This window comes from Pogona vitticeps, chromosome 1 (genome assembly GCF_051106095.1).
Source record: "Pogona vitticeps strain Pit_001003342236 chromosome 1, PviZW2.1, whole genome shotgun sequence".
Taxonomy (NCBI): Eukaryota; Metazoa; Chordata; class Lepidosauria; order Squamata; family Agamidae; genus Pogona; species Pogona vitticeps.
The window spans coordinates 252,501,566-252,517,664 of record NC_135783.1 but is presented as its reverse complement, the minus strand read 5'-3'; the positions used below and the strand labels follow the sequence as shown (position 1 = coordinate 252,517,664).

The 16,099-nt window shown below is 42.2% G+C and overlaps 2 protein-coding genes across 3 annotated transcripts in view; one reads left to right on the top strand and one right to left on the bottom strand.

The window, feature by feature from the left end:
• Positions 1-16,099, bottom strand: part of PHRF1 (PHD and ring finger domains 1) — a 31,648-nt gene that overhangs the window by 3,009 nt on the left and 12,540 nt on the right. For both annotated transcript variants that reach the window (XM_072985608.2, XM_020784130.3), the window contains exons 6-14: positions 12,669-12,790; positions 12,379-12,479; positions 11,623-11,795; positions 11,038-11,167; positions 10,452-10,573; positions 9,867-10,054; positions 8,891-9,007; positions 3,540-3,694; positions 519-3,242 (exon numbers count right to left, since the gene is read on the bottom strand). In XM_072985608.2, the coding sequence (XP_072841709.2) occupies positions 519-3,242; positions 3,540-3,694; positions 8,891-9,007; positions 9,867-10,054; positions 10,452-10,573; positions 11,038-11,167; positions 11,623-11,795; positions 12,379-12,479; positions 12,669-12,790 (3,832 nt within the window). The remainder of the gene's footprint in view (positions 1-518; positions 3,243-3,539; positions 3,695-8,890; positions 9,008-9,866; positions 10,055-10,451; positions 10,574-11,037; positions 11,168-11,622; positions 11,796-12,378; positions 12,480-12,668; positions 12,791-16,099) is intronic.
• The window catches only part of IRF7 (interferon regulatory factor 7), an 82,498-nt gene that overhangs the window by 59,029 nt on the left and 7,370 nt on the right, over positions 1-16,099 (top strand). The window lies entirely within an intron of this gene.

Below are 16,099 nucleotides of genomic sequence, written 5' to 3'. Positions count from 1 at the left end.
AAATGTGTTCAACATTCAAGCATTTAAATTTTAAAGGTCAATCCTGTATCACATACTTTTAGCTGCTTGGACATGTTCTGTAGAAGTCACTAAAAAAATGTGTGTAAGTGTGAGCCTCAGACCCCTTCTTCACAGTAAAGCATTGTTTGCAATTTTATCTCAACTCATCAACTATAGTTTGCAGAGAACAGTACAAAAGGAAACAAAGCAAGCGAGCATATGAGACCAAGACTCACTTTAATGTTATCAAACCATGGTTTACTCTGAACCAATCATATATGATTGACAATTTTTCTCTTTAAAACCAAAGAGGTTACATCATTAGGAAATGCATTCAAGGATGGTCTTCCTTTTTCTCCCTCAAACTGTGGCAGATGTTTTGAGCTTCAACTGCTTGCTATTGTAGAGATCAGAGATAAATGATACAAATCCAGCTGAAATTAATCTATGCTACTTTTAAATACCTCCACCCTCAAGACTTCTGCCTTACAGACTAAAAAGAAATCCTTTACACTTACTTGGTGTTTTGTCATTTGTCACTGAACCACTTTCTTCCTCTTGAAGATTCCATGTAACCCTTTTCACTGGCGCTTTAGATTTCAAAACAGGACCTTGAGCTGCAGCCTCCAGTTCAGGTTTATTTACATCGGCTGCATTCTCATCCAGCAAAGGACTTCCATGTTTAGTCTCAGTTAATGTTCTAATTTCAGAAAACGCTGGAAGTACTGTTGCCTCACTATGAGTTGGTGTAAGTTCCTCCTTCTTTAGAACAAAAGAGTCTGATAAAAATGGGCACACATCATTGTCTTCCTCTTTAATTTCCATTTCTTCCAGTTTCACACTACTTTGACTATCAAGCCCTGGTGAATCATAGTCCATTATCAATTCACTCCCAATCAAAGAATCAACACAGTCAGGTAACACTCCAGAACCTGCTGCTTCTGGCTGGGAAGGAATTTTTTCATTTACAGACTTCTCACAGATTTGTTCCACTAGAATGTCCTCTTCCAGATCTACTTTTTTAATGTTACCCTCTGGAAGAAGATCCCATACAGGACCCTGGTCTAAATCAACATTAAAGGTCTCTTGCACTTTATCTTCTGGCTCTTGTGTGTGAGATGGAAGATGAGCATAAGGACTGTCTAGGTTGTCAACTGAGTATTTCTGGTCTTCCGCTTGCAGAGATACAGGTGACATCTCTTTTGGCTTATGTCTCCTTTCCTTAGAACATGACCTGGACCGTGGTAGTTTCTCCCTTGATTTAGTCCCTTTGGACTCCCGTGATCGTGATTCAGAGGGTGACCGTGATCGCCTTTTCCGCTTCTCCCGAGACCTAGATCGTGATCTTTTTCTCTCTCGTGATCGTGAGCTCCTCTCTTTCTCATGTCTGTCATAGCTTCTCTCTCGTCTATGTTTCTTTTTTTTACTTCTCTCGGCACTACTTGATCGAGAGTACGGTCGCCCCCTTATTCTAGAAGCAGAGTGCTTTTTCTTTTTCCTGCTTTCATATAAGTCAAAATTGTCAGGACTACAAGATCGGGATCTAGTTCTCTTGTGTTCTTTTGGCCAAGAACTTTTTGCCTTTTTCTCTTTCGTTTTCTCTTTAGTTTTCTTTCTTTTTGAATGCTCGTAATTGTTGGAGCGGTCACTTGATGATTCTTGGGTTCTGGTTTTAACCCGGTGGCTTTTGCTATATTTGTCTTCAACCGAGTATGAACTAGATCTGGAGCTTCTCTCTTTGCAGCATGATCCTGATCTTGACCGAGATCTAGATGGGGTGCTTTTGTACTCTTTTATACCTGCCCTTTTTTCTTTGCTTTTTTTCTGGCTCCGAGAACTGGAATTTGATGGAGATCTTGAAAAATGACACTCTACCACTTGCTCATTTCTGTTTTGTTGCTTATTTTCCCTCATGGGACTCTCTGGCTCCACTTTCACTCTTAGTTTAACTTCATCTTCATCAAAATTGATTTTAGGAAGATCCTTATCCTCATCTAAGTGTTCTATATAAGCTATCTGTTTGATGGCAGATGATGTACAAGGTGTAATTGCCAATTCCTCCTCCTCAACCTTTTCTTGTTCTGAACTGAAAATCTGTTCTGCCACTTTCTCCTTTATCATAACCTCTTCTTGAGCCTCCACATTAGTCAACTGTGCATCAGATGATTCAGCCCCTGGTCCAAATATGTTTTCCAAAGTGTATGGTGTAATGCGGCGCACAGTTTGAAACGTCTGAACTTTTGGACTTGTTATGGATATTGTTCTGGTGATATTAGTGAGGGGCAACCTTTCGGGACTGCTATTTGTTGAACTTGAATCAGAGCCTGTTGGATCAAAAGGATCATATATTTCACTTTTTATTGGTTTGGTTTTCTTCAATGAAAACAGAGGTGAAGGATTCTCTTTCTGTTGCACTTTATTATCAACGGGTCGGAAAGTATTGCAAAATCCAGGATTAGATAGTCTGCTGGAATGCCCAACATTTCCAGGGATGTTGATTTTAAAGCTCTCAAAGGAAGAGCTCCCAACTTTCCCCCTTGTTGAAGGAGAAGAAGTACTATGGGAAACTGAGTGTGCAGAAGTGCCTCCAGCTGCTGTCTGTGCTTGCCGATGAGAAGAATTTGACTTGCTACCTTCTGTCTTAACCCCTCTAACCGGTTGGTTTGTGTTCCCTTTGCCAGTCAGCTGTGTTATACAGAAGCTGGGAATGTCACCACTTTGGTCATTAGCAGACTGTGATCCAAGTTGTCCACTTGTGGTTTCTTTTTTAATCTTTGGTATCCTGGGAAGTTCAGATATTTCAAGCCTTTTGGGAGAAGGTTTTGGAGGCTGCCTGGGGGGCACCATTTTTGAGACTGAGCTAGAGTTGTTCTGCATGCATTTAGAAGATGCAAGAAGAGGGGCTGAGGCTTGCTTAGAGCCCCCATTAAATCTGGAAACTTCACCCAGCCTGGGGCCACATCTATTCAGATTTGCCAAATTCTGAGTCTGAACAGATCTCGGAGTCATTGAGTATTCGAATCTAATGGGTGCTCTTCCAGATGTAGCTGGTGTTGAATTCATAGGTTTGCTTACTATGCTCAGTGATGATGGAAATGAGGAGTTTACATTTGAGATGGCAAGTCTTGGGCTTGAAGATTCTGTGCTAGTGCCACTAACTGGAGTCCCCAAAAGTAATGCTCCTGGCTGGATACTCTCCTCCAAGTCTTCTTCTTGTCTTGAACTGTCATGCAGCACTGGAACTGAAAGATACAAGAGGAAAACGAAAGAGCTTCAATCCCTTATTCGTTCTAATCCACAATTCTACTAAGCATATTCTTTGAAAACTAAATGACAAAAATGATGGCATCTGAAAGTGCCAATTCAAGGCTTACCATCAGAGGGCACAATGGCTACAAATCAATGCATAACTGTCTGCCTAGATGCTGCATGGATTAGAAGATTCATGAGCATCAAGTACAAAGTTCTCTACAGAATTAAGATCTGCTTGGCTGAGCATCATATTAGCAATTGAGGATTAAAAAAGCCAAAATCCTTACTTGCTTTCTTTGCTGTTAAGGATCCATCTCTATTGATGATGACATCAGAACCGCTCATCATAAGGAGGCTCTGTCCAGTCAGGATGCTTCCCACCAGGTCAGGAACAGGTGGTGACTCAGACTCTGGCTCAGGTGACAAGGCGGGCATGCTCCTCCTAGAAATTACACAAAGAAGAGCACCTTTATTTCCCCATTTAACATGCAAGCTCTCCATCTGGTTTTAAGATGGTAGTTGCCTCTTCAGGAAGACAGGGTAGGGTGTGACTGAATGCACACCTACGGCTATGACTGTCCCTGTAAGCAGCAATGGCCTGTGCTATGCTGACAGCTAGAGCATAAATCCAACATCACAGGAGCTGATATCCACTTGTACAAAAGAGACTTCCCAATCCTTTCCTCCCCGTTGTAACCCTCTTCTTCAAGTGTTTCCTGTTTGCCAGTTCAAATTTGAGTCACAGGGCACAAGGAATCCATTCCACTGAATACAAGCACTGCTATCAGTGAGATGCAGCACTAATTGCTGCTGCAAGTCTGATGCACTACTGTGCCTTGGAGGAGAAGAGACAACCTGTATGGCCTTGGGCAAATTGCACATTCCCAAAGCAGACTTAGTAGAAAAGGGGAACGATAAACCATTTCTGAGCACTCTAGATCTAAGAAACTCCAGAAAAGGTTGCCATATGTCAGACACAACCTGATGACACATTACTGATATTACTAATATTGGGATAAGAAAACGAAAATATCCAGGGTCTAATTTTGTTGTTGTTGTTGTTGAGAGGTTTCATTTTGTATAGGGATAGCTAGGGAATAAGTAATATCCAAAGCAATCTGTATGCCACAATATTAGGCAAAGTGCAGAAATGCATCTTACTAACATGCCAAAATAAACCATAAATAACAATATCAAAGAAATATGAAAAAAGAATAAAATGCTGCAATAAGCAAAATTTCAATTTTAAACTTGTCACTTAAGTGGAACAAACTAGCACAGGACTTTGTAGCAAGGCATAAAAAGGTAAAGGTTCCCCTTGACAATTTTTGTCCAGTCGTGTTCGACTCTAGGGGGCGGTGCTCATCCCCGTTTCCAAGCCACAGAGCCAGCGTTTTGTCCGAAGACAATCTTCCGTGGTCACATGGCCAGTACGACTTAGACACGGAACGCTGTTACCTTCCCACCGAGGTGGTCCCTATTTATCTACTTGTATTTGCATGCTTTCGAACCGGTAGGTTGGCGGGAGCTGAGACAAAGCAACGGGAGCTCACTCCATCGCGTGGATTCGATCTTACGATTGCTTGGTCTTCTGACCCTGCAGCACAGGCTTCTGCGGTTTAGCCCGCAGCGCCACCACACATATATTCATTTAAATGGCTAGAATATGCAAACAACAAATGCTCTACGAAGGCTCAGAAGCCAAAGGAAAATAGATCCATAATATTTCCAGTGTTTCTGGGGCTGGGAGGGGGCAGGATTTAGTATGCTGATGACAATCTAAACATGTTTGATTTGCAAAAGTTAAACAGGCTGTAGAATACCTTCCTTGGCACAGAATTTTAATCACTTTTAAAGAATGCATATTTTTCTAACACTTCGACTTTTTAAACTAACCTTTCTCCCTAACACATTTTCCTTCAGCTTTTTTTTTAATCAAAGGAAGGTACAGTGGTGCCCCGCATAGCGAGGTTAATCCGTTCTGGATTAACCGTCGCTATGGGGAAACATCGCTAAACGGAACGGAAAATGCCACTGGAACGCATTAAACTTAGTTTAATGCGTTCCAATGGCTTCTGTACTCACCGTTTAGCGAAGTTTCCCCCATCCGGCAGCCATTTTCATGCCCTCGGTAAGCGAGGGCAGGGCGCGAAAACGCTGCGCACGGCCATTTTGGAGCCGCCGATCAGCTGATTTCCTGACATCGCAATGCGAAGATCGGTAAGCGAAACCCTTACTGATTTTCACAATGCGAGTTTTGCCCATTGGGGCTGCCGGTATGCCTTCGCATTAGCGATCCCAAAAAGTGATCACTATGCGAATTCGTCATTGTATGGTGTGCTCATTATGCGAGGCACCACTGTACTGTAAAGAATGTTGTGAACAAAAACACTAAAAAACATTAACCTACTAGATGTGAAGTCACAATATAATGTACATCAAAACAGGACAAAGCAACATTGCTGTATCAGATGGTGCCTGCATCATCCTGGAGATAAAGTACATCCAGTACTACATTACCAGCAGCTATAGCCACAGTATACCAAGACCTGGCTGGCTGGCCCTCAGTCACTATCAGGTTGTTGTTGCTGTTGTTATGTGCAGTGAAATAGCTTCTAACTCATGGCAACCTTAGATACTGACTTTCAAAAGGTTCTGTCATTAAAAGCATTGCTCACTTCTTGCAAACTCAAGGCTGTGGGTTTCCTTTACTCAGCTACCTTCAGGTTGGCTTAATCTAATGTATTCTTCAGGGAGCTGTTTTTCAAGAGAATTGAGAAGTCCATGCTAGGTTGCTGGGACATTTCTTGAATGGCCAGAACAGCACACACAACTCCTGTCTTATATCATCTACCCCAAATCACATGGAAGCACAGCATTTTAAGAACCTCATCCACCATGGCCTGATCTTTACAAGAATCTTCCTGATTTTTGCAAATGTTGCAAGAGGCCCTGCTTTATAATTCCCCTGCCCATTCTGACACTACCTGTTTTTCAATAAGCACCAACATATTTTGCAACAAACCCCTTATCAGAGCTCTTTCTTATGGAGTCATTTTACTACTAGATTTTTAATTTAAGAAATCCATAATGGTAACAGACTGGAGATCAGCTCTGCTGGTGCTGGTGGAAAGGGAGGCAAAGGGGGGCAAGTAGTTGAATACTTCTTCCTCTGCATCCTCTATCACTTCTCTCCAATGTGCCACTGGCCTTACTAACCTTTGAAGCAATCTTCCAGGGGAGGACCAGCTTGGCATATCTTAACCCAACCATCCTTCCCCGTTTGGCCAGGAAAAAAGCCCAGCATGACCACAAACCTCTTGCTGCCAAAAAGAACCATTCAATTGATAAGAGGCTTTTGTTGTTGCTACTGCTGCTGGACCCAGATCAGTATTTCACATTCCCTTTAGTGTTCCTACCTTGACTATTAGAATTTATTTATTAGAAAGGTGAGACAGAAATACTTAAAAATATACATTAGAAGCTCAGTTTGAAGATGCAATGGCTTCAGATCACCTCACCTGAAATAGTATTTTCAGTACACACCATTCCACATGCTGAAGGATGTCTACATACTTCTCAAACTATATGTAACAACTAAAATTGAAGTAAAGTTTCTCATTTTTGAATTTCATTGTGGCAGTCCCATCAGGTGCCATTAGCTAGTTTTGCCTTACCTGTAGTAACTCACCTGCTACTTGCCTTCTCTGGAGGTGAACATTTGGCTGCATTCCTGCTCTTTGGTGGATTCTCCCCTAATTTTCAATGAGCTTTGGCCCTCTTTGGCTCTAGAGGGAACATCTCAGTGTACTCAGCTTACACTTTGGCTCCTAATAAAAAGGAAGCAGAAAGCTCCCTAAACCTTTAAGCATTTGTTCTAGAATTTCACAGGCATGGACTCAACATGAGACAAAGTTCACTTTTTGTCATATCTTAAGGTGAGGAGCAGGAATCCAGCCAAACGACCCTGTTCAAATCCTAGGCAAAGAACACTCTGTCTTCTCAAAGGAAGCCTAGGATCTACAGCCCTGGGCCAATCACAGTCTCTTTCTGCCTAACCTATCTACCTCACAGGATTGCTGTGAGGATAAAAATGGGGCCGGGGTTGTTACACCAATAAAGTGGGATTTGGGGTGGGGTGGGGAGACCTTCAGCTCCTTAAAAGAAAGTTAGAATGCAAATGTAACAAGTCAGAATCCAAATAAATACATGTAAATAAAATGGCTGCATACAATGCTCACAAGAGAAGCTAGTGAATTAGTGCATTAGAGAGCTTTACTGAAACTCTGAAAGGAAGAAGAACCAAAGATATGAGTCTGTTATTCCTGAAATACATCATCCAGGTGTTCCTTTTCACACAGAGATGTCAAACACAAACAGCTACTTCCCTACATGTTTCATTTGCCTCTAATCTTTCATAAATAGCAGGGTTGTTGTCTAAGATCCACTGAGAAAACCGGTAGACATTTAAAGTCATGCACTTCACATAACACTATAGGGGGTTGTGGGCTCCACGTCACCTGCTTTTATCTTTTTACATATAAGCTGGGGAAATTAGCCAGGTGGGAGAACAAAGATCTAATTATAAATACTTCTTTCATGCAACCTGAGGCAGCGTAAGAATCAAGCAGCAACTGATCACCTTTCTTACTTCTTTCCAATCTCTCCTTAAACCCAACTTTTCTGCAGTCTTTGGCACACAACCCACCTCCTACTGTAAAGCAAGTCTAAGCCACCTAGACAAGGTCTTTTGGCCTAGAAAGGAGGGCCATACTTTTCTATCTATAAATGCTTGCAGTCATAGCATGTCCCCACTCCTGTTTAGGCTCTCCTTTTCTTGTTTTCAAGTACAAGATAATGTACGCCCTTTCAGGTAAGCATCATATATATAGGTAGCACTATATACGTATTTCAATTACTTTTATAACAAAACATGATTTTCTAAGTGACAAAACAGAAGTGAACTCCTACACTCAAGACTCCATGGAACTCAAATGACAAACTGAAGCTCCTTGTGTTCATCAACCTCATGGTTTCAATGGCTTCTCCCCTTCCGCACTCTTCTTGCTTTGCAGAGCCCGGCTGCCTCCCCTTCTCTCCTGGCTGCCCAGGACCCCACTTCAAGTGCAACAAAACCTACCAGCCACAATATTCTATTTCAGGCTCTGTTAAGGAGGCAATGGCTTACTTTTTTCTTATTATTACTAGCTGACTGAGGCTGGATCCACATTCAGCACTGGGGATTTTTTTTTTAAAAGAAAACAGATGCAACACGGATAGTAGTCACAACATTAACATGCCAAATGTGCATCACCCTGATCTGTCAGGATTCACCGAAATTTGGGTCCTGCAGACAAAATTTCCCTTACCACCAGCCACACCACCTAGGGATTCTGGGAGCTGAAGGCCAAAGGTTTTCCACCCATGATTTACATGCCCTGCTGAAAACTTGGAAAAAGTTTATACAGAATATCTCACAGAACTGAACATTTCCAAAGATTACAGGAAGGTCTGAGGTTTCTCCATGCAAAGAAATGATAGGAGAGAGACCAGCAACTGAAGGAAAACTAAGCAGGACAGTCTCTGGCTTATCTAAGCTGCCATTTGAGATAAGAAAGCAGCAGCTGGCTAGTCTTACCCAGGAAGCCCCACAGCGACTGGTCGCGCAACAGGGCGATGGGATCTCAGCGCTGACTGAGAAAGCCCTCTTCTTTTTGTGCTCACAGGGGAGTTCACAACAGGAAGCTCATCATTACTAAAACGAGAGGAATTTGGAAGATTACTTTCAATTTCCATCTTAGAATGACAAAGCTCAAATAATGGAAATATTTCAAAAAGAATACATTGAGTCTTTGACAAGGAGAATGCATATACATAAAGAAGCACACTCAACAGGTGCAAAGAAGGGCTAGCTTCAATGCCAACAAACTTCACAATCTAATTTGGTTTCAATCCCATTTCTTCCTCTTTCCTGTTGTTCAGGAATTTATACTGCCTGACTGGCTGAGGTGACTACAGCTTGAATACAGTTTCAATAACCAGCTGAACAGAGTGTGATCACACCTTCATAAAAGTGCTTAAGGGAGGGCTCTTGGGGACGGAGCAGTAAAACCACAGGGTCTTCAGCCTTGTTAACTACAGTGTCAAATGCAAAGCATAGCTAAAATGAGCTATGCACGGATGTCAGTGCTAAGAGATGGTAAGCAGTGACCTTGCTTCAAAGTAGGGCTGGGTGACTTCCAGAGATCGGAGAAGCACTGGCGCACCACACACCCACTGCCAAATCATCTGCTGTGGTGAAAAAACATGTGTTTTCTGCTGTTATTACAGCAGATCTGGTGAAGCAACAGGGACCTGGGCAGCAGCATGTGGCCATGTACTGCCAATCTCTGCTGTAAACCAAGAATGTGCTTATAAGTTAAAACTCTAGAGCTTAGGGTGGGTAACTAACTTAAAACTATGAGATCTACTGTGCAATCAAAACCATGCATAGAATGGTCCTTGGCCACCTGACTACAACTACTCGTCACCCTAAACATTACATGGCTTGTCAACCTGGTCATACATTTTTGGCTTGAACTTCATTATTTTCTTCTGATCTGTCATATTTTTACCTGTTATATGGATCCAATTCAAAAGGATCTCCAAAGACAGAGAGGGAGGCAGCTCCAATGTCAGCTCTCATGAAGCCAAGTGAGGGTTCAAATGGTTTGTATACAGACGGGATTGAAGCACCACGCACAGGCTTGCCAAGATGAAGGGTTTTTGCAATTCGGGAACGAGCAGTCACTTCAGTTTTCACCTAAGCAAAACAGAGAGGGTCAAATTAGAAATTAAGGAACTGTGACCAAGATATGTGCCCTCTAGCAATAGGATTTCCTCAAAGTTTCATGCCTCAGCAACCAAACTTACAAATTAAGCCCCAGTTACTTTCCAATGACCAATCACAAAACAAAGCAGGGCTAAATGCAAGATACAGAGGTGAGAAAAAGTACATGTGCTGAGAGAGAGAGAGACACCTGGCCCTGTGTCACTTATATGCTAGTAGGAGGATTTCCATCAAAACTGCTGCAACCATTAAAAAGGATATATGATGCAGGTGTGGGAATACATCCTCCATCCCATAGTAAAATTCCTAATAGAAAGTACTTTACCATAGGAAAAGTATTAGAAGAGTGGAAAATAATCTTCAAACATACTTTTGCTTTTTTCACCCGTCGTCGTTTTCGTCGCTTGCGTCTCTTCATCCATGTTCCAGCACTCTTTTTTCCAGTGGATGTTTTTGTATGAGTTTTTTTACCTGCTGTTTTCTTTCTCTTCACTGAGTTAGACAAAATATAAACAAATGCATAAGAAGTCAACAAACATGAACTTGTCATCAACAGCTCTCTGGAATCTGCATACACAAAATATTTACAGTAGGAAAGCTAATCTACTAGATCTGATATGCCCCAGTCTAAATTCAAATACACATGTCCTTCTGAAGAGAAGTGGCACACCCTCTGATGGAACTTTTACTGTAAAGTACTGTTTGTTTGCTTGCTCTGATAAATTCCTTGATCACTGAGATTTAATGCAAATTCTAGATCATCCGAGCAAGCTGCATTCATCATGGTTATTACATCCCATCAAGCAAGGAAGATCTGGGCTCAAACCACTGCTCTGCCATGAAGTGATACCAGCCCTCAAATCCCAGGATTATAGTTAAGATAAAGCAAAGAGGGGGGAAAGAGAATGACGTAAGACTCCTTAGAAACATTAACTAATAAAAAGTGCCATCACTACCTCCTTTCCGTTTCCTCTTAGTCGGGGCCCGAGGAGTCAACGGCCTCTGGTACACTGCCGTGCTTAGCCCTGCTGCAACTGCCTCAATGGTTTCATCAAGAAGAGATGACATGAGGTACCTTGGAACATGCTAAAATAAAAGATGAACATCTTTGGTCTAAGCTGTCTCCTTCAAAATAGTGTCAAACTGCATTAAACCCAGAACTAGAAAAGCCTATCTTTCATTTTAGTTCACAGATAAAGCTGCTCCCATCTTTCCCACCATGAGTAGCAGCTTCCATCTCATTCATTAACTCAAGTCACTCAAAATCTCCCCCACACCCCTCACAGAGGCAGGATTGAAACCAAAAGTGACTTCTGCTCTCAAACAAGTGACACCCTTAAACTTAAAACACATCCGAGTATAGGCAAAAAATGTGGCAACATTTCCCCTGCATCGTCAAAGAGCGATCCATTCTAAAGTTTAAAAAACTGGGGCACTGAGAGGTCTTGGAAAGGTATGCAGCCCCTGGACTTCTGGAAATTGCCCATCCCAGATTAGTCAGTGAAGAACTCGGGGGTTTTTTGAAATTGGTTGCACAATACCTGAATTCGCTGTGCAGTTGTTATCCGATTTCTGTTCACTGTTGCCCGCACACGCTCACTCTGACGTGTTCTTGCTATAGCTCGTGTTCGGACATTGGGACGGAGTCGGCTAGTGGTAGGGACTACATCAGCTATGAGGGAGGCAACCTCCTCTTCGCTGACGTGGTCTGTTTCTGAAAACAAGGTATGTACATCAGTTGTCACTTGTGTTTCAGGCAGCACCCAAAAACCTCTCTAAAAAGCGAACTTCAGTCTTCCTTGAAACCTCCACAACCAAAACTCTGAAACTTCACACAAACGGCAAAGCTTCCCATAAGTGCCTGGCAGGACTCACTACCACAACAACAACAACAACAACAAAAAACCCTCTGGTTTAGAATTCTTTGTGGAAACCCCAGTATTTCCCATTTGAAGGAAACAGCCTGCTTCAAAAAATAGTTAAGGTCAAGATGCTTACTACCCACTGGTGTCAATAAGTTCAACAGTCAATTCTAGATGCCACTGTTTGTACAAAGGGGATCAGCATGCTATTGCTGTCTGAAGTTGCATGAACAAAAGCAGTATGTGTGCTGTTACTATTTTTATCATCCTAGTAATGTCATTTCCTTACTTGAGGGGAAAAAACCTTGTCACAATAAAAAAATGTTGTTTAAAACCTTAAAAGCCATGTAAATTATGGGTAAGTGTTTTTCACAAAAACAAGTTTCCTACAATTCAAAGTTAACCTGTGGAATATTTTATAAATAAGATACTTGCCAGCATCAGCAGGACCAGCATTTGCTGGAGCACACGGTGGACAGAACCATTCATCCACAGGTACCTCCCTCAGAGGTGGATTAAGGCATTCCATGTGATAGCTAAAAAAAAAAGGCACAGACAATACAATCTTCTATGCTGATCTTTTTAAAAAGGTCATATTCCTTGCCTAAGATACAAAGCCATCCTTCAATATGCAAGTGTGAATTAGGCAAGAATTCTAATTCAGAGTACAAGCATTTGACAAGAGTACACACCATGGAGGATTTCTCATAACAATGGTTTCTTACCCTGCATCACAGCCATCACACAGCAACAGGCGATCTTCTCTGTCACTTCGGCCACACACTTCACAAAAGGTTGGATCATCTTCCACATCATCTTCTTGAGATTTTGTGTTTTCAACTGGAATCTGATCAAAGATGCATGTCCTTAGAAAGTTCTGTATGGTCATATTAGATCAACAAAATGAAGCAATCACCTGTTTACTCCAATTCAAATAAGCATGAGTTTTTTGGGGTTGGTTGGGTTTATGCTTCCTCTTTTTACTGACTCGAAGAAAAATCAACTAAAGTGAACCGAAGAAGAAAAAATAAAGTAATAAGCAATTCAAGAAAACTCAAGCTATAAGATAATGTTTACCTCCAACTGAGGACAGATGCAGTCAAATCCTGGTAATGTTTATTACTACAATATAAGTCCCACTGTATTCCATGGGTACTACTCCCAACAGTGCCTACTAGAATCACCATCTCAGATGTTCATCAGGACACCACTGAAACTGTCACAAAATTACACTGAATGTCAACTGATGAAGGCTTAAAAGGCTGAATCCAGACAAAACAGAGATCCTCCTGCTGGGAAGCGCACCAGACAAGGTTGGGGGTTGGCAACCTAAGTTGGATGGAATTAGCCTTCCTCTTAGGGATCAAGTCTGTAACTTGGGAGTGCTCCTAGACCCAGCCCTTTAACTGAAACAACCAATATTGCCGTGACATTTAGTCAACTTAGGCTTACTGCCCAGTTATGCCTCCACCTGGACGAGGAGTCCCTGACAATGCTAGTATATGCAGTAGTGGTCTCAAAGATCAACAGGACTTGAAACATTTTAGAGTGTCTCATCAGTCAGTCAAAAATTTCACCAGTTAGCATGATTGGACTATAGCCTTGCAATTTATTGGGGTTGGGAATCGCTAATTTATACCCTCAGACTTGGGTTGCTTTATTACCTGTGTGCCCATGGCGTCATGAAGCTTGTATTTTGAATGCCTTTCTTTTGAATGTCTCCAGCAAAAATAAAACTGAAAGCAAAAGCGCCCGGCCTCTGAAGGAGCCACGGTTCCCTCCCACCCCAGGATGTGTCCTCGTTCAGCTGAAATTGGGAGCAGGAAATCTCCATATTCTCTAGCATGGGACTACTCTACACTCCGTTTAATGCGTTCCTATTGAGGAAAAACTCACCGGTAAGCGAAGATTCCCCCATCCGGCTGCCATTTTCGCTGCCCAGTAAGCAAGGGCAGGGCACGAAAACGCTGCGGGTGGCCATTTTCTGCACCCGGCAGCCATTTTGGAACCGCCAATCAGCTGTTTTCTAAACATCGCAATGCGAAGATCGGTAAGCGAAATGCTTACCGATCATCGCAATGTGATGTTTAGCCTATCTAACCATCGCAATGCGATCGCATTAGCGATCGCAAAAAACGCGTCGCTATGCGGATTCGTCGTTAAACGGTGCGCTCGTTAAGCGAGGCACCATTGTACTTGTAACTCTCTCTAAATGGAGCTGCCCTTGATGCTGACTCAGAAATTTCAAGATACAGAATGTGGCAGCCAAGCTGGTTTCTGGTGTGAACAAGTTTAATCAGATCATCACAGTACTGGCCTGCCTGCATTGGCTCCCCATTCCTTTCTAGGCCAGGTTCAAGGTCTGGGTTTTAACCTACAAATCCCTTAACAGTTTGGAGCCCTGCTACTTCTCTGCTACCACCAGATCCTCATAAGTCTTAGGGGTCATCACACCAAGGGATGCAAGGAAGACCGCTACCAGAAACCACACCTTCTTGATTGTAGCCCCTCCTTATGGAATGGGCTCCTATTAGAGTTGCACCAGGCCCCCTCCCTCCCAACCTTGAAGAGGACGTTAAAGACATTGCTCTTTAAATACGTTTTTAAGGACAATCTCTCTTGCATCAGTCTATATGTGAGTCATCCAGTCCCACCATCATTTAGGTCTTAGTTAGCTTGCTCTTGTTATTTGCATTTGTATTTGTTGGTCTAATGTTTGGTTTGTGGGGTGGGTTTATTGAGTTAATTTTCATCAATTGTACATTGCCTAGAATAGTGCCTGCATTAAGTCAAGCAGTATATAAATAGTTGTTGTAAGTTTTTCGGGCTGTTTGGCTATGTTCTGAAGGTTTTTCTTCCTAACTTTTTGCCAGTCTCTGTGGCTGGTATCTTCAGAGGACAGGCGTTAGAACTCTGTCTGTGTTCTGGTGTAGTGTGTGGGATAGTTGAGTATTATAGCTGTGGGATCAGCTTTTTGTCCTTTTTCAGGAGATTGGGTGATTATGGTGAGCAGGGTGAGCAATCATTATGTTAGACTACACAGGGAAGCTATTGAAATCCACAAACACCAGCAGAGCTTCAACAAAAAAGTCTAAAACTCAACAAAGCCTGGCTCCCAGCACTGAAAATACAGCCTGCAAAGGGTCAACGAACTCTACCCAGCCACAAGGACCAGTGATCACTGCACACAAAAGACTAGGTAACAAAACCCATCAATCACAGTGACAGATCATCCCCCCTTATCACAACAATACACCCATAACAAAAAGTACCCTGCTCACCATAATCACCCAATCTCCTGAAAAAGGACAAAAAGCTGATCCTACAGCTATAAATACTCAACTATACCACACACTACACCAGAACACAAACAGAGTTCTAACTCCTGTACTCTGAAGATGCCAGCCACAGAGACTGGCGAAACATTAGGAAGAAAAACCTTCAGAACACGGCCAAACAGCCCAAAAAACCTACAAGCACCATCGGATCCCAGCCGTGAAAACCTTCAAGAATACAGTATATAAATATCTGAAATAAATAAATGGACTTCCAGCTATATTCCCTATGTTAGATTTAAAATGTTTCGCTGGTATTGCTATAGTACTGCAAAGTCTAGTGTTCTTAGGTATTAGACATTTGGGACATGAGAGCAAAGTTGCTACAAAAAGACCATCATGAGGGAAAGCACATAGAATGTGTGTGTCACACCATGACCTCTGTATACAAAAGCATTTCCATGCAAAAAGGAAACCAAGCTTCCTATACAGTGGGGTCTCGACTTACAAACTTAATCCGTATTGGAAGGCAGTTTGTAAGTCGAAAAGTTTGTAGGTCGAATCTGCATTTCCCATTGGAATGCATTGAAAACCATTTAATCCGTATCTGCTCTTTTCTGTCCATAGAAACTAATGGGAAGCTGCTATTCCACCTTCTCCCACTAGAGGGGAATATTTTTTCTTTTTTTCTTAGGTCAAGAAAAGTTCAGGAAAGGAGTGGGGAGGCAGGGAACAGCTTTAAAAGCACTTTTGAAATCTTTTTTTTTTCAACGAAGCCAATTTTAAAGCATGTTTTAAAGCATGTTGTGCTGATTGACCCAGGCTTTGCAAGCCAGAATGCCTCTCCCGCTTTTTTTCCCCCTTTTCGGTTCATCCATGTT